The sequence below is a fragment of the Erpetoichthys calabaricus genome, chromosome 13 (assembly GCF_900747795.2).
Source record: "Erpetoichthys calabaricus chromosome 13, fErpCal1.3, whole genome shotgun sequence".
In the NCBI taxonomy this organism is placed as follows: Eukaryota; Metazoa; Chordata; class Cladistia; order Polypteriformes; family Polypteridae; genus Erpetoichthys; species Erpetoichthys calabaricus.
Window position 1 is genome coordinate 29791566 of NC_041406.2, and position 19941 is coordinate 29811506.

Consider the following 19941-nt stretch of genomic DNA (forward strand, 5'->3'; position numbering starts at 1 on the left):
TTTTGTAGCACAGTTGCTGCTACATTGCTATGGAATCGGCTTGATAATGTGCGACTCATTAAATCATCATTCATGATGATGGCATAAAAGGTCACTCCAGACAGGCTATCAAATATTTGGATAACAACCATGAACTTTACACTTTTGCTTTTCTTGCTTATTCTGGTTAAAGACTATTTTGGCATGACCTTCCACTATGATTTAGGGTTTTGTATTTGTTTCAGTAAAAAGATCAGTTAGAAATCTCAGTTAAGATCTTGGCTAGGCTTTACACACGCTTGTTCTTCTGATCTCTTTATTTTCCATCTGTTCCACAGAACAGCACCTTGTGACACAGCCAAGTGGATGTGTCCTCAGCACTTCTCATATTGACCCTAAGCAACAAAATAACTAAGACTTATAAAGTTGTAAGATTTTACAAAAATATATTCATATATATTTCATTATAATATAATCCAGTATCCCTACATTTTATTAAGAATGTATGACTGTTGAACTAGGATGTTGTACCGTGTTAGCCATTATGGATGTAATGAGGAGTCAAGCAAGATGACACTTTTATTGGCTAACTACCGGTAATAAAAAGCTAAGAATGTATGAGAAATTTATGTTACACAAGTACCTGCATCTGAAATGTAAAAGATGCAACTTATAATAAGTTTGGCTTTCAAGAAGTACCAACTAACTTTTATCTTTCAGCAGGTATACTTTTCCCCCAAATGTTTTATTATGTTATACCAGAATGGGCTCCTCTTGTTTCACATAATACTGTTTGCCAACTATACTTACATATTTGATATTTTTCTGTCTGGCCTGCTTGCTCACTTCAAGATGTGTATGTGTTTGACAATCTTTGCCACAGATCTTGTCCTCATTTTGAACAATTGCAACTACAGACTCCAAAAGTAGTCTGTAAGTAGAAGCAAGCCTAGATATCTTGTACCTGCCTTAATGAAGCAATAAAACATACCTGATAAATCACAAACACTTGTGACACCTGCAATGTGCACATTAAATCACATCTGAATTGTTTGATTTGTAATTTCGAACTGTGGAGCAGAGGGGTGTATTAAGGAAAAAATTATCTTTATCCCAAACATTATGGTGTTGGGGGGGATCATTGTATCTTTAGAAACTCTGCTTGTGACCTCTGGCCTCTTCCACCAAGTAAATCAGCCTTAACCAACTTACCACCTAAATGCAAATTCAAAGGTACCTCTGCTTTTCAAATGGCAGGGTCACTTTCAACCAAATCTCAGAACCACTTGTTTTCAGAGATGGAAATACTTTAAAAGCATGAACACAAAGCTAAAACTTACACACTTTCAGTTGCACTTAAAGGGCTAGGCTTCCCTGGCAGCATTCGTGCTAATTCTGCTGAAGTCATAACCTCATTTGCCATCACAGCACCATATCACAGAGACAGGTCCAGAAAAACTTATTAAAATAAGCCTTCTGAAGTGGGCATCTGCATCAGATATTTAAACTTAATTTTATTTGAAAAGAAACAACATTAATGAAAATTTTCAGAAATAATTTATTCCCTAAAGAATACTCACCAACTGTTGAAGCACAATCTAGTCTACTAAATTTATTTTGCTATTAACCAAGATGTTCGACTCAGCAGATGGGATTGATTACTGCCACATTATGGAAAAACAGAAGGAGACAAACATGTAGTGGAATAAAAAGAAATCGTTATGTGGTACAAAAGGTACAGTCAATAACTGGGTCAAAAATATGCCATTTTAAGCCTAGCTGAAAAAATGATCTCCAATATAAACAGGCAATATGTCTGGCATGAAGTATAGTCCTTTGAAAAAAAAACTGTAGTTTCTGTCACCGGTTAATGACCAAACCTCATTCAGTGTTAAAGTCTTAAATCTCTAGGACTGACTGCTTTTAAATTTTTAGCTAGTTACAGTATATAACTAACAAATTCATACTCACAGCACTTATTAGAAAAAGTCTGCTAATTATGTCAAACCTATTACACTTTAAGATTTCCAATTAAAGCTTCTCTTTCCCTTATGTACCACGATAGCTGATTCTAAATATAGTATTCTAATACGTTTACTTCAAACACAAATCTCAGTGTGTTTACCTGGTTATTCAGAGAAAACAGGTTTCTAAAATACCACGTAAGCCCTTATTCCAGTTACAAAATCCACCTTAACACACAGATTTAGCACACGTATTAACATGCTACCCCAACACTTATTAGCAATTTCTGAAATATTAAGATTATTTCAAATAGGAGAAGCAATAATGTGATTGCCTGAGCATTTGCCTCAGGAAATTCATCTTGTGGATGTTTCTACTCATGACTGCTGAAAGTGTACGCAAAGTTAACACATGCACAGGGGATCAGAATGCATTGGCCTTGTGCAGACTACAAAATTCTTATGTGTAACTTGTTTAAAGGTTTACATGGCCAAAAAACCTGGGGTGTATTTCTAGAGAAATCTACGTGGCTGTTGATGAAGTTTAATCTTTTTTTGTCTGTGCATTTTTATGACTTTAGAGCATTTTGCCAAAGGAGAACTCTGTAAGTGGACTCACGCATGTAAACAAAGATTTTTGAGTAATCGGGTTTCTGCTTTATCCAGGTAACTCACCTTAACCTGGTTTTGTATGTACACTTAAACACATTCAAAGATAAAATGGTTTCTATATTTTTACAACTGGACCACTTTCAAGTAAAGTAACTCCAGATTTAAATGTGTCTTTGGTATAGTGTGTCTGTCCCCACTCTGTGTCACTTATGGATCAAGGGAGGCCCTTCTTTTACCAGAACAACACCCGATTAGACGAATATCCAGATTGCCAAAGGTTCTGAACTCCTGAACTTTCAGCAGACTGTAAAAGGAAAGGCCTTTCATGCTGCTTGTCAGCTCTCACTCCCTACAAAGGGACACCTGCTCCCTCTCCTGTAAGTAAGGCACCACGCACTGCCCCATAACACTTAGGTGACAGAGTGTTGGCCTTGATCACAGACTTGAATTGAAATTTGGGCCATAATGACTGTAGGCTGCAATCTGCTGACAATGACATGTACGGCCTCTCACTTTTAGTTAACCCGCTTCTGTTGCCTGCCCCCTAGTAGAATCTTATGCATGCCAACCAACTGTAAATCGTTCTCCTTCCAATAAATCTTGATTCAAAAGATCTGCTACTACCTCTACCTACACTGCTGTATTGAACTGCTCTTTCTCTACTGCTGTGATCATATCCCTCAACTTGAACCCTGTGCTAACTTGGTTGTTTCCCTTTTTTGGACAAACAGAGCAGGATAAGAGACATTTTATACTCATAATTATATTAAAATAATGTCCTTGAATGTTAAAAACTGGAATTATAGGTTCTTTGCTAATGCATGTTGCAAAAAATGCTGATAACCTATATTGTTCACTAAGCTAGACTGTAAATATGTAATACGTGTGGCAGAACTGGGGCCATGTTGATGCTTCCGTCAGTAAAAAGTCACACACTGGGAAAAAATGAAGACATGCCAAGTAATATATGAAAGAATGTAGAAAGTGTACTGACAGGTGAACTTACAAGGAAACAGATGAGACATCTACAATGTGAATTCCGCTTCTCTCCAGAGTTACATGGGGCAGGGTATTGAATCTTCCTTAACGTTTTATTTATCAGGGTCCTCATACGAATAATAACCTTCATAATGCACTCACTATTAAAAAGGTTACCTATTATTGATTTTTTCTAAATCTTTTACTTGAAATAATTACTAAAATAAAGATATCTGTGTGTTGTTACGCAATGATGAATTCAGTGTTGCCTACCGACTTCAGAATGTTAAAGATCAAAAGAAAATATGCAGGTAAAGCATAACTAAAACGGGGCCATTTTTTACATGTTCAAGAAATGATATAAATGTTTATTTTATGATGGGCAGTCTGCAGAAAGCAAGTAAAAAACAATTTACAAGACAACACCAGAAACTGTTAAAAGAATCAGTAAGACAGCTAAGAAATGAAAAAAAAAAACCAAGAAAAATTAGCTGAAAAGATTTTTTAATCAAGGCAGACGTAAAAATAAGTGAATAACTGAATAACAACATTACATTCTCAGATATGCTTAATTCAATTCACAGTCAGGGCCAGCAGTGGCTATTCTAACAACACTGAGTGCAAAGCAGGAAAGAGTCCCGGCTAGGGACGAACGCAAACTCACAATCACATACAGCCAACCTAAGTAGCACGTCTTTGAGTATGTGGGAGGGACAGGCTCAGAAACACCAAGAATTTGGAAATGCTATGCAAATAATAAGTGGGTGTGGAATTTGGACACAGAACCTGAGATCCAAAGTAAAAAATAAAAAACAAAAAAAAGTCAAGATTGTGAAATGTGAAAAAGGGGAGGCTAATTGTGATAAATAAGCATGAATCCTTAACTTCCAAAATAATAATAATTCATTACATTTATATAGCGCTTTTCTCAATAATAAGAATTTTTTATTATTATTATTATTTTTATTAAAGAAATTCTAAGTAAAGGTAGCTGACGGTTGCTTCTGTTGTATCATTAGTGAAACAGAACAGTTTCTGTCTACTTGTAGAAAATAATTTTCAAAAGTTACATGCTTATTATTTTAATCACTGTCATGAGGACAGCATTATTATATTATGATAAAAATATTTTTAAAATTACTGAGAAAAAGATATTTGAAAACCAATTGTGCACTTATTACAAGGGCCATGCTGGACTATGTTAAATCATACCAAGATATTGGAGCCACCTTTATCAAGATTAACTCATTACTACCCAGGTTGTAATAATATTATTATATCAATACTTGCATTTGTAATCTACTTATATTTTGGGCAAATTATCTATAATACATGAATAAATTTGTAACTCTCCTGCCTGTCCTATTAATCTCTGTAATTGCCTGGGGTTATAGAAGTAAAAGAGAAAGAGAGGTATTTAACTCCAGTGAACCGGCTAGTAAGAATAAAAATACAAAACTATGGATAGGATTAGAGTCATTCTGTTAAAAGTCTACATAATAAAAAGTAAAAGGGGGGAATAGTGTCACCCTAGGACCCTACCACGAGAAAACAATCACATACAATCATCCATATATTAATTTCCTGAGTCCACTTAATCCAGTTCTGAGACACTACGAGCTGGAGCCTGCTGGGTGAAAGTTAAGAACCAACCTGACAAGTCATTGGCTACCGACAATAAAAAATGCCTAAGGGTATCATAGAGTGAAACAGATACAACTGTAGCCGCAGAATCTACAAAACAAGGCTGACATAGTGCATCTGGAAGGATCTTAATGCCATATCGTAATGTCAGCATTGCATCATCTTGAATTAACACATTCTTCAAAAAAAAAAAAAAAATAACCAACATTAGACAGGCCATGTTGTGCCATTACAGTATATATATAAATCTGTTTGCTTCATATTGTAAGCTCAGAATCAATCCTTCTCCATGCGTCACTCGTTTTGGTTATTTCTCTAAAGATTTTAGGTTGCTTGAGAAATAGCACAGGGTGTGATACCATGGACATCACAATCTCTTTGAAAAACACGGCATTTCCGGTTTGCCACTAACATGTGATTGAAGCATTAGACAAGACACTTAAAACTAACAATGCTACATGCAATAGATCGTTCTGATGTCACTCCTTAATAGACATTTGTAGACAGGTTTTAAGTGTTCAGTCAGGCTGATAAGAGAATCAATACACTGAAAACCAGAGAAATGCAGTTCTTTACTAACTTGCATTATGTTCTAGCATGTCTGGCCACACAAGCAGTAGGGCTTGGCAGCAATACGTTTTGCCTACTCCAAATACACATTAAAGTGTGTTGATGAAGTACAGTTTCTCCCCAAAAACATCAAGATGTGTACTGTATGCTAGAGAAACGAATGAATTAGCCCAACATGAGTGACAGTGGCTGTGTACGTAAATGTGTCTTTTGACAGAATGACACCCCTTTCCAGCTCCAGGTTTCCACAGGACAAAAACAGTAGATAGATACAGAGTATGTTGATGGTCAATTTGATATTGTAAAAATCACAATTTATATGATACATGATTTCTAATGTCTGTGTTTTTGTTATAAAGGTGACAGCTTTCTATCTGCATACTCTATATGAATTATTGTTACAGTGGATGGAAACATGGTGCCTGGTGCATTGGTACTGTAAGAGCTAATAGTAAACAGATTACTTAAAATAAAAGCATAAACAGTTAATGTTGTAAAAGTCAAAGACCAGATTTTCTCTGCTTAGCTGCTTAATGTTAAAAAGGATTAACATATTATTATGTAAAAATATAGCGTATTATTGAACAAAGTATATAAAGTAATACTATTAATGCTTTTGTTTAGGTATAGCTCTAATAAATATGTGAAAAATGCTGGCTAGACTGTTTATTGTCACACCTTATTTAGAATATGTGATGTATACATCAGATATTTATTAGTACTACCAAAACGTACTAATTTAAAAATAAAAAACAAAAAACAATGGGCTACTATTTTTGTTGTATTTTAAACAAGCAATATAAAGAAATCCTTTACACAATTATTCTTCACCTTACATAAACACATCAACAGTATTTTACACTGAAAGGGAAGAAAACTGTTGCTTGGTAAGATGAAAAGCAGCAAAGCTTTACTGATATTTTTCTGATACTAATACGTTTGTTTTACATCTTAAACATTATACATGGAAAGAGTGGAAGCTGCACAGAAAAACCTCACCACAATGTGCATACTGTAGTAACACAAACAGCCACTACTCTATCCAATCACTACTGGTAAGAAAAGCATCACATCTCTAACTACATAAAATGCTGATTATGCTGCAGTGATAAAGTTTTCTTGAAAGCGCAAGTGGAATTACAGATTAGATAGATAGATAGATAGATAGATAGATAGATAGATAGATAGATAGATAGATAGATAGATAGATAGATAGATAGATAGATAGATAGATAGATAGATAGATAGATAGATAGATAGATAGATACTTTATTAATCCCAATGGGAAATTCACATTCTTCAGCAGCAGCATACTGATACATTAAATAATATTAAAGAATGATAATAATGCAGGTGAAAAACAGACAATAACTATGTAAAATGTTAAATGTTAACGTTTACCCCCCCGGATGGAATTAAAGAGTCGCATAGTTTGGGGGAGGAACGATCTCCTCAATCTGTCAGTGGAGCAGGACAGTGACAGCAGTCTGTCGCTGAAGCTGCTCTTCTGTCTGGAGATGATACTACTAAGTTGATTATTAATTATGTATTAATTAAGTAGATTATGGATTATTAATAGGAATATATTTGATTTTAAATGTAATACAAATAATTAAAAACAATGACTTAATAATATGCATGTTCATTTGATGAATTTATCTACAAATAAGAGCAATTAACTTTTTTTCTGAGTCATTCTTCTATGCATACCCTCAAATTTTATAATATAAAAGAGCATTCTTCTTTTAAGTTACTATGTATTTGTCCTATGAAAAAATTGAACAACCTAAAACCTGGTATTTCAACATAATTAAACAACACTTTTTTAAGGTGTAGTAGATCTTCCAGATATAATTTTAATTTAACAAAACAATCAGTGCTATTGCTAAATATTTAGGATAAGTCAAATATACCTGCCTCATAACATGTAAAGATCCAAATTTTACCTTGACATGGTTATATTCTCCACTTTTGTTGGATTCGGACGAGTTTAATGGTTTGCTCTCTGTCCTTGGTTTGAGGACCTGGCGAAGAGGGCTAGAAATTGGCAATCCTGTCACACTGATCCCATCTGTAAAATTAAAAAATTGTGTTTGTGCTTATTAATTAACTCATTTATAATGCAGCAAATGCAGACAAATAAGAAACATGAAGGAGGAAGAAGTACACATTTTTCACAAACACTCGAAGTAAAAACTACTTTGCTTCAGCCTCTTGCCAAGTGTTAAATCTAGTGTTTTATTTTTCAGAAATATAAAAATAATGATCACTATTTAGTCATAAAGGTAATATACTCCAGTCATTTGTTTAAACAGACGGTATTACCACTTTAACCAATCTACCAATTTATCTGTACTTTACAGATTAACCGTCATAGTCAAAATCTATGCAAGCTGCCTTCAGACAAAAGAAATAATAACAAGACTACTATACACAAAAAGGCATAAGGTAGAATGTGCATAACACTAGAGATAGACAGTAAAATGGTGTAACCTGTGGTGCAGGGGAAGTAAACATACTTGCTATGTAGTAAATGTAATGTAGTGGCACGCCGTCTGGGTTAGTCTAGTATCTTGCATCTAATGCTACTATGTTAGGCACTTGCTTCCCTCAACCCTAAACTGGATAAGCAAGACAGAAAATGGATGGATTAATTGACAGATACATGTAGAAGGCCGAGAGGGAAAGGGTGAATCTTAGACTTTAATCTGAATGTCCACTGAGATATGTTGTGTATTAGAGTTCAGATTAGCATAATGGCTCTCACATGGCTGGTACTGTATTTTGAGTTTAATAAATATCAGACTCTAGAAGTAAACTACACAATGAATAAGAAGAAAAGACATATTGTCAATTGCGGCACAGAATGGCCAAGCAGTATAATTGTTCAATCAGATCCTCACTGATCTCTGTAAGAAACTGCTCAGCATTTCATCTTAATTACACACACCTTCATCTTATATTACATTCCATGCTGTTGTGTTTCACAACTGATCTGGATGAAACCTACTGTACTGAAGCAAGTGCATGAAGATCTCTGTTTTCCTAGCTGGTTAAGTGGCTCCAGGCTACCACTACCAAACACTATTTATTCCATTGACATTTCCTACTAGGAAATGATAACATTGACATCTGTTTTGTCATGCAGTTACACCACGATCCATCCAAGGTAACACATTTTACACTGTGGTAACGTTGGTGGCCGGCGCAGTACCCGCAACGTCTAGATTTCAAAGCCCTCAGAGACAGCTCCTTATAGTGCAAGGTAATTGGACTCTCATTCTTGGCCACACAAACACTGCCACAAGCTTCCTGATGATTTCACTCTAAGGTTTCACTCTAACTCAGCCCCTAACTTTCTGCACAGCACCACGTCTACAACATCTGTGTTAGGAATTGGGCTAAAATGTAATAAGAGTCCTGACCAAGTCTAGATATACAGTATAACATATGCAATGCAACTTACTACTATAGAGTGCAAAAGCTTTGAACTGGACTCTCCTTGGTACATTTCAGCAAACAATGCAGGGGATCTGATAAAAAGTCACAGGACAACTGAAGCAGGTGTACTGCACGATGGAAGTCATCATTATTTGGGTGAACCGACTGAATGGTGAGTTTTGATTGTTACTTTTGTGTGAAAGTTAATTAACCTACACTATTTGCTGTAGAAAACTTTATATTTGGCTACCACTAAGGGTACCAGCAGTATTTTGTAGATTTTTTTCACTTTTGAGCTTTTTTTCATTTCTTATTTATTTATTTTAGTGCTATTGAAGAGCAGAATTACAGTGCGAGTGAAAGGCATGTGTATGAGCCTGCAACGCTTGCAAATTAGGAGGCAACGTATGTGACAAACAACCCAGAGAAGCAATCAGACAGTAACTAAATTATCAAATGGCATCATAGGTACTAAAAGTAAATACTTTTACGTTACTTTAAATTTTAAGTTTAGTGATATTATAAATTTATATGAATGACTTTGAAAATAATATAAATAACCGGCTGATTATGTTTGCAGATACTAAACTAGATGGAAATGCAGATAATCTGGATTTAGCCAAATCATTACATACAGACCTGAATACATTTTAGACTTGGGTAAATTTGTGGAAGAAATATTATGTAAATAAATGTCAATCATTGCACATAGGAATTCAAAATGTAATTTTGGAATAGACACAAAGGTAGATTTGAAACTTGAAAGTACACCCTTACGAGAAGGACCCAGTAGTCATAGTGGAATAGTGGATTAAGAAGGCCAATAGGTTGTTAGGTTATGTAGTTCAAAGTGTGAAATACATGTCACAGAAGGTTATACTTAGGATATTTTACATGCTATTGAGTCCTCATCTGGAATGATATGAGATGTTTTGGCTATACTATAACAAATCATACATTGCAGTGCTTCTGAGAGGAGCTACTGCACTAATTCCAGGACTGTAAGATATTAGCTATGAAGGAAAATGGACCTTTTCTGTTTATGCAAACAGATATTAAGATGTGACATAACTGATGTTTTCAAATTTATGAAGGAAAAAAAAATGGTACTGTGGACTCCGGCTGTTACTTAAAAAGAGTTCATCCAGAACTAAGTACTTCTTCACACAGAGAAGAATAAGTTACCAAGTACTGGCCTAGATAGTAGAACTTTGTGGATCATCAAAACACAACTATATCTTACTTTGGAGAAACTAGCTGAACAGGCTTGAAGAGCTATGGAAGAGCTTTAACATTTTTGTAATGTTCTAATGCAGGGTCTCCAACTCCGGTACTGAAGTGCTATTGTGGCTGCCGATTTTCATTTTAATCCTTTTCTTAATTAGTGTCACGTTTTTGATGCTAATTAACTTCTTTAGCTTTCAATGTAACTGCAGTGTTTTTTAAAGATTTAGTCCTCTGAATTGATTCTTTTTCTCTTAAATGGCAGTCAAATAAAAATGAGATGTGAAGCGAGGCAGCAGATGACCTGTTATGTTGGGACCTCAAACACCAACCAATTTCACACCAACCAGTTTCTTAATTAGAAGCAGATTCTTATTATTAATTAAACCCATTATTTAATTCCATGGCTTGTTGGTGCACTCATTCTGCAATAGCAGATAATTCCAAAACAGTTTCATTTTTTTCTGAGAAAACCATCAAAATGTTTTGTGGACCTGGGCAACATTACTGAGGTCTTCAACTTCCTTTATTTTCAGATACTGAATGATGGACACGGGTTAGCTGGTCATGTGTTGGCTTGTTTTGTATCTCATTACTGTTTGGCTGCTAATGAAAAAAAACAGAAATAATTAGGGGGTCTAGGTCTTAAATAGCAAGTCAATTAAAATTAAGGCAAAAGACTTATTTAGCAACAAAAACTGGTCACTAATTAAGAAAAAGAGTTAGAATGAAAACAGCAGTCACAGTAGCGCTCCAGGAAAGGAGATGGAGACCTATGTTCTAATGAATGATGGCAGCTCAGAAATATAAACAGATTCATGTGGTAATGTCAGGAAAATGACTTAATAATAAAAAGTTAATCTTTCTGCATAATAATTGTTTCAAATACATTACACTAACACACTAAAGGACTAGTTTATACTTCACGCTCAGAACGTGTACGTGCATGCATCATGGCTGCCACGCGATCCCAGCATTCATTTGATGCGTCCTCTGAGCAAGTCCTCAGAAATTAACACGACGTTTGTGCGAGTTGCATTACCACCAAAAAGTCGGGGTACACAGTGTGATCAAGTCGGAACTTGATATCAGAGTCTCTGTTTACTATCTACATGTGACAGAAAGCCACTTTACAGATCCTACAGGATCGATGTGCACACTTCAATGTTTGATGAATGGTTCGATGTGGTGAAGCAAAATGCTGATGTACAAATGCATTTGTGGTGCTTTTATATTCAAGCATTGCATATACCCCAACATAATGACACGATACATTTTACGAGTCTCACATACCATCTTTTTTTTTTTTTTGCACCATCGCAACAGCATCAAAATTTATGGCAGCGTATTTGAGCCACAGAGAAAAAAACTAAGGACACAGTAAAAAGGTCAGTTTTGTGATTAAACTGGCAATTTTGGCTTTAATCTTGAAATGTCCACTTTAATCTCGTAGTTTATTTTATCATTAAAGCAGACCGTCGTAAACGTCATCACCAAACCAACCCAGTTGTTAATTGCTATGTCCTTCTGGGGCTTCCTCCTGAACTGACAGCAGGGGCAAGCAGAAATTGCCAAACAAAACACATTTCATTTATGATATTCCAGCTCTCTACCCATTTAGAATCTTTACATTTATACTTGATATCACTTTTGATGATGAAATGCAATAAAGTATGTGTATTACATTTTGTAGATAAATCGTTAACTTCATTTAAATAATGAATACTGTTAATAATTACACATGTGGGGGCAGTATGGTGGCAGAGCAATACACTGCCACCTTGCAGGGAGTCACGTCCTTGGTGTTCCCTACCTGGAGTTTACATATTTTCCTGGTGGGTTTCCACAGTGTGCTTCAGTTTCCCTCCAAAGACACGAAGGTTTGGGGATTTGGTGATACCAAAATGATGCTAGTGTATGTGTGTGCTTGTATTCACCTTGCGATGAGCTGATGCCCTGTCCAGGGATTGTTTTTGTCTTGTGCCCGAAGTTTGCTGGAATGGGCGCATCCCTGGATTGATGGATGTAATCATTAAACATCTTTTTCAGAGTTATTGTGGCAAGATGTCCTCAGATTTTAATGGATGTTTCAGGCAATTCACAACAAAGGGAAGCTGAACGTTTTCTCATGGTGATGATATCTCGTACTGCCACCTGCTGTAATCTTCCAGATTTACGTAAAGTACACGCGCAAGTATAAACAGTACAATGCTTGCGTAGCAGAAGTGTCCGCAGGAACAAGCGTCTCATCAAGCATAATCCCGGCCTAACACATACTTTATATCTGTAGATAGAACATTACAAGAACTGAACTGACCACCTCAGAGCCCCAAACCCAATATAACTGAAGCCGTGTAGGAATAATTTAAAAAGGGAAAAGAAAAAAAATGCAGCCAAATTTAGAAGAAGATTTAAGGCAAATCCTACAAAAAACATGGAAGAATTTACTACAGGACTTCTTGAAAAATTATTCAGAAGAACACCAAAGGAAACAGAGTGCTTGAGTTTTGCATTCTAAGCAAGGACAAAAAATACTAACTTTTCTTTAAAAACACAAGATATTCCGTTTGTGCTTATTCTAATATTTTATAATGTTTTCAAGTGCACAAAACATTCCTTGCCCAGACGAACAGCTCAAAACATCATTTTCTTGAGGGGTCTGAGACACAGTACACTGTATATATAAAACAGAGCATATATGTAATTAAGGTGTTTTAAACTGAAGATCAGAGTGAACATATTGGTTATTGATTATTTTTCACTACTTGATACAAGCTGCAAGGAATTCCCAAAGAAAATGTAGTACGAATGGAAGACCTAGGGCATACTAGAGAAATTTTATCCATCAGGCCTTTCTCTAGTCTGTCCTCTAGAGCACAACATCAGTTTGCTGTTTACCTCCTGTTTGCCACTGACTGGCAGCTGCAATTACTTTTTATTAAGCTAAAGTTATTCTACTTTAATTGCAGGTATATGTATGCTGAACACTGCCCTTCACTCTTGTTCAGACACTGATCTATTTACAAGTGTTGTTTTGGTATTCTAATTTTTTGCACTCATGCCTCTTGCTTTGTTTTTTTTTTGGTTTTTTTTTTTTAATCTTTTGCAGTTGTGCCTCTTGAATACTGTTCTTATTTAGTCCTTTAAAATATTGGTTTTGTGCTCACTCAATGTTTTGAACCTTTTTAACACTTTTGTCTGCATCTAAATCTCATATTCTTTTCCATTAACTTTTAATAATACTTCTTAAGTCGGCAATGTATCATCCTGCATCCTCTCTCATTCCTTTTGTTTAAGCAGTATCATCAGCCACATCTGTCCACTCACATTCAGCTGAGTCTTCTACGGGTATCAAATGGCTCCCTTATGGAATAATTCTAAGAACTACCAGTATTCATTCAAGTCTGAATAACGTTTACAGTTAGGTCCATAAATATTTGGACAGAGACAACTTTTTTCTAATTTTGGTTTTGTACATTACCACAATGAATTTTAAATGAAACAACTCAGATGCAGTTGAAGTGCAGACTTTCAGCTTTAATTCAGTGGGGTGAACAAAACAGTTGCATAAAAATGTGAGGCAACTAAAGCATTTTTTTAACACAATCCCTTCATTTCAGGGGCTCAAAAGTAATTGGACAATTGACTCAAAGGCTATTTCATGGGCAGGTGTGGGCAAGACCGTCATTATGTCATTATCAATTAAGCAGATAAAAGGCCTGGAGTTGATTTGAGGTGTGGTGCTTGCATGTGGAAGATTTTGCTGTGAACATACAACATGCGGTCAAAGGAGCTCTCCATGCAGGTGAAAGAAGCCACCCTTAAGCTGCAAAAACAGAAAAAAACCCATCCGAGAAATTGCTACAATATTATGAGTGGCAAAATCTACAGTTTGGTACATCCTGAGAAAGAAAGCAAGCACTGGTGAACTCAGCAACGCAAAAAGACCTGGACGTCCACGGAAGACAACAGTGGTGGATGATCGCAGAATCATTTCCATGGTGAAGAGAAACCCCTTCACAACAGCCAACCAAGTGAACAACACTCTCCAGGGGGTAGGCGTATCGATATCCAAGTCTACCATAAAGAGAAGACTGCATGACAGTAAATACAGAGGGTGCACTGCAAGGTGCAAGCCACTCATAAGCCTCAAGAATAGAAAGGCTAGATTGGACTTTGCTAAAAAACATCTAAAAATGCCAGCACAGTTCTGGAAAAACATTCTTTGGACAGATGAAACCAAGATCAACCTCTACCAGAATGATGGCAAGAAAAAAGTATGGAGAAGGCGTGGAACAGCTCATTATCCAAAGCATACCATCATCATCAGCATTATCCATCATCTGTAAAACACGGTGGAGGCAGTGTGATGGCTTGGGTGTGCATGGCTGCCAGTGGCACTGGGACACTAGTGTTTATTGATGATGTGACACAGGACAGAAGCAGCCAAATGAATTCTGAGGTGTTCAGAGACATACTGTCTGCTCAAATCCAGCTAAATGCAGTCAAATTGATTGGGCGGCGTTTCATGATACAGATGGACAATGACCTAAAACATACAGCCAAAGCAACCCAGGAGTTTATTAAAGCAAAGAAGTGGAAAATTCTTGAATAGCCAAGTCAGTCACCTGGGGCCTCATGTATAAACGGTGTGTACGCACAGAAATGTTGCGTAAGAACGTTTCCACGTTCAAATCGCGATGTATAAAATCTACACTTGGCGTAAAGCCATGCACTTTTCCACGGTACCTCATACCCTGTCGTACGCAAGTTCTCCGTTAGGTTTTGCAGACTGGCGGCACCCAGCGTCAAAGCAGTGCTACTGTTCCTGTGTGATTACCCTTTCTTAGATCCACATCCACGACGGCGGCTCAAGTGCTCCTTGTAGAACTGTTTGTACTTGCAAGTTACCGTGAGGTAATTGTACTTATGATACAGTTATAATATTGCACATCCTGAGCCACTTTATAAAGCACGTATTTACATATGAGGACGATATCATTTTTAAGATGAAATGCAGCAAAGTATGTTGATTATATTATACAGATAAAACTTTTAACTACACAGTGCCGCAGCGCTAGTGAGCTTCAGCTTCGTTCACGGTTTGTTCCTGCCTCGCGTTGTTTTCATGCTGCGGCTGGCGCGACACTAGAAGGACAAATGGATAGAATAATTAAACATTACGAAGATATTTCGACGTTCCTTAAACATTTTGAAGAATCGCTGTTCTAAGCTTACAGATGGATTAACGTCCATTACAGAGCTGATTGTGTGGCGATTGGGTATTTGGAGAAAGAAAAGTAAGGACAGGAATTGGTGGTTAGTACGTTTGAAAAAGACAGTACTTCTATAATAAAGCATTTCATTGAAGGTCGCGCATGGCGCAGCAAGCATCTTGCTGTAAGACATGAACAATCACTACACCACTGTGTTCCCATGTTTAATAACATGCTTTAACTCATATCATCATGAAAATGATATCACGTATACTTCTCAGTATTTTAATTACTCAGAGAGCTGTAATATTACGAACGTAATGGATTCTGTGTCCTGTCGGAGGAAGAGCACGTAGTGATTCAGGCACATACTGTAGAGCACATATAAGATCAAATACAAAACAAAGCATTTAACTTGCTACTTTAGTTATGATGGGATTTGAGAAACTAGTAAATTAAACGATTTTAAGATGAAGTTTATGATGTTCTACTTTAATGACAAAATAAACTACGTGATTAAAGTGGAAATTTTCAGATTAAAGTTGACATTTCATGCTTTTTTCACACTGTGTGCCTTTTTTTTCACTGTACCCTAATAAGCTTTCATATGACACTCAGACGGTGGACCACGACTCACATCTTCACGCCGACTTTGATATGTGACAACTTTTTTATTTCGGGCACTGTGCGACTTTGTGAACTTGAGCTTTCGCGTTTCTCCGACACGCTATGTCACTCGATGAACTTCCTTTTGCTGCTTATATAACTGTTTAAACCAACAAATAGTACGTTTTTCTTTGCCTCCATTTGGTATTCGCTGAAATTCTTCTATTTTTCCTCGTACTTTTGCCATTGCCTTTTCACAGAACGCTGGGCTTAAGGGCTATTTACAGTATATTGATTTGCATATTCAAAGAGGCGTAATTCTGGGAGGAGTTGGGGCAGGACAGCAAGCGCGTGCACGTGCGTTTATTTCCACGCTGAGCGGGATTTATGTAGCTGAAGAATGCGGAAGTTGGCGAACGCACAGATTCCTGCATCTGGATTTTTCTGTGCGTAAGCACATTTCGGCTTTTGTGCTTACATCATGTTATAGTGCGAATTCTACGCACGGCGTTATGCATGGGGCCCCTGATCTTAACCCAATTGAGCATGCATTTCACTTGTTGAAGAATAAACTTCGGACAGAAAGACCCAAAAACAAACAGAAACTGAAAGCCGCTGCAGTAAAAGCCTGGCAGAGCATTAAAATGGAGGAAACCCAGCATCTGGTGATGTCCATGAATTCAAGACTTCAGGCTATCATTGCCAGCAAAAGGTTTTCAACCAAGTATTAGAAATGAGCATTTTCTTTCCAGTTATTTAATTTGTCCAATTACTTTTGAGCCCCTGAAATGAAGGGATTGTGTTAAAAAAATGCTTTAGTTGCCTCACATTTTTATGCAATCGTTTTCTTCACCCCACTGAATTAAAGCTAAAAGTCTGCACTTCAACTGCATCTGAGTTGTTTCATTTAAAATTCATTGTGGTAATGTACAGAACCAAAATTAGAAAAAAGTTGTCTCTGTCCAAATATTTATGGACCTAACTGTATCTGCTCAATAAGCTCACTATGCCATGTTACTGATATGTCATGTTTTATTATAAATTATACCAGCTCAATGACAGCTATAAACATGTTTTCAGTCTGGAAATGAAAGAATGACAAAATAAGTAAAGAAGTGTTATTTGCATTTTCAGTCTGGTCTCCTTTTAATGAAATAAAAAAGGGCTTGTTTGATGCAGCCCCAACACCTAAATATAAAAACTGTTCATCCATTCATTTTCTAAAACAATATTTGCCAAGATGTTGCCTGTCTTGGAAGCACTAGCTACGAAGTAGGCATCAACTCTGGAAGGGGCACCAGTCCATCACGTGCTGTAATACACTCACTGAAATACCTATGCCCTCATTTGGCCACTTTAAACCCTTCCATTATTGCAATATAAATGTCTTTGGGATGTCGATGGAAAACTATCCTTCCAATATAAAAGGCCACACAAACACAGGTAGGGTATGCAGACTCCATACAAGCAGTGACCAGACCAGGATTTGAATGCAGTAGCTTGAGAGTTGTGAGCAAGGAGTATTAACCACTGCTTCACCACACTGGCAAGAACAAAATTAACTTGAGAAGGTGAAACATGTTCTTACAGTCAAAGAATGCATGTTAGAAGATGGGTACAGTATTCACAATTCACCAAATAATCATATCTCTGTGCAAGTATCGTAAAAGGAAAATACGTATGTGCCATTTTCTTGATCACTTTTATTTTCTTAACAGCAAAATCAGGATGAAAATCCTAAATGAGCCACTAAAAACAGATGTATTATTTTTTTCCTGTAAAAATTTGTAAACATCAGAATTACAAATGTAGATCACTTATATAGTGATTTACAAGGTTGGCTGACAGAGCATAAAACTGGTCTTTAAATACCTTTATTGTTTGTTTGGAGGAATTTGATAGCACTGAAGTAGTCAAGTGAGAGATGTGACCAGAACTTTTTTTTAATGGAAAAATGTGATTTAGAAGTCTGCAGGGTGGATGGGGAGAGTAGGATTTCGGAAGCAACAAAGCTAGAGAATTTCTATTCTGTAGTTCCAGCATGCATATTCTCTATGAGAAGTATATCTTAAAACTATTGAAATCAAACTTTTTAGCACTGAATTTTGTCATAATGAGAAAAAAAAATGTTGACCACAAAATATTAGCATGAAGAGAACTGACATATTATATTATCATAATGGCCATTTATTATACATACTGTTCTGCTGAAGAGGTGGTATACCAAAAAGGCAGTTAATATTCTCAGGGATGGAACTCTGGGAAAAGTGTTACCTTTTTTGTACGTACAGCAAGTAATGAGGTGGCAATAAAACAATAACTGACTGGAATCAGTCTGCTACATCTAATGTGTGATCAGCCAATTCCTCAGTTCTTCACTAATTCTTTGCCAATTCTACATCTGAATTGTTAAACAAATGACAATATTTCTGTAATATACGCACATCTTACCAACCACAAACATGTCAGAAATGTACAAGTTATATAATAATATTGTGATGATGAGTAGTGAGATATGCAGCAACTTTGTTTTAATTTGAATAATATTCAGTGACTGTAAATCTTTCACTTAATTTGTAAACAACTTTTATCGATTCTGGAAGAGAGAAAAAAGAGGGGCAACAAGCTGATGAGGAAATTCTCAAACATCAAAAATAACAGAAACATATGCCATCCACCAACAGCTCCTCTGCCATTTGAAGATGACTAAGAGGAGAAGCAGGCATAGAGAGAAAAACAAGTGTTATGCTAACAGCACAGCAATTTTCATATCCTGATTACATCAAACCAAACAGGTTTTAATACAAGCAGTTCCTTTTTCCAATGATGATAAAGTGGATGAAGAAGAGACGTTAATGCAAGCAGATGCAAGTTCTAAAAGAAGTTGAAAAATAAATTCCTCCAGGCATGTATTGAACACTGATTTAAATGTTTCCATTGAGATTCCAGGAGGATCTTAGCAGATATACTATACAGCTTATGGAAAACAACTTCTTATTAAAATATAAAAAGCAGTACAATTAAAAATCTAAAAGAAAAAGCTGTGGAGAACAAGCAATAGTAATATTTAAAATGGAGCAAAAGGAGTTGGAAATGGAGGAGCACAAAGATATAGGAAGGGCAGGACCTGAACATATGAAGGAAGGAACTGGGAACTTTCAGAGAAAATAAATTGTAAACTGGATTAGGAGCAAATCCTATTACAAAGAGTTTCATGGTCCATTGTATAAATTCTGTGAATATTTTTTTATTCTATAAATTGATGATTGAGATTTTGTTGGAAATTTTGACAGCTTTTAAAGTTGAATTCCTACTTAGTTAAAATCAAAGGTGCCAAATCTGAACCCTAATTTAGGGAGACAAAATAAAGTTTCTTCATTGCTTCACATCGATTGGCATAAAATATGGATACAGATTTTGGACTTAACTATATTTGTAGAAACTAAATTGAGAAAAAAATGACAAATGAAATGGAGGAGGATAATAATTTTAATAATTTTTTTTGCATTTATATAGCGCAAACTTAAGAAAATTAGACACTTAAAATTTACAAAAAATGTAACAGAATGAAGGTTTGAAGAAGTCTTGAGTCCTCAAAAAGACCACTGAGTGCATGGATACCTACAATGGACCAGCGTAGAAAAGAAATAGGGCACCTATGAATATTAACAGCGCAAAACCCAAGCAGGTATAAATTTTCAAAAAGC

At 36.1% G+C, this 19941-nt stretch overlaps 1 protein-coding gene across 1 annotated transcript in view; it reads right to left on the minus strand.

Annotated features, from left to right (window-relative positions):
• trappc9 (trafficking protein particle complex subunit 9) overlaps positions 1-19941 on the minus strand; it is an 845084-nt gene that overhangs the window by 627781 nt on the left and 197362 nt on the right. The window contains exon 17 of the mRNA XM_028818061.2: positions 7694-7818. Within this exon, the coding sequence (XP_028673894.2) occupies positions 7694-7818 (125 nt within the window). The remainder of the gene's footprint in view (positions 1-7693; positions 7819-19941) is intronic.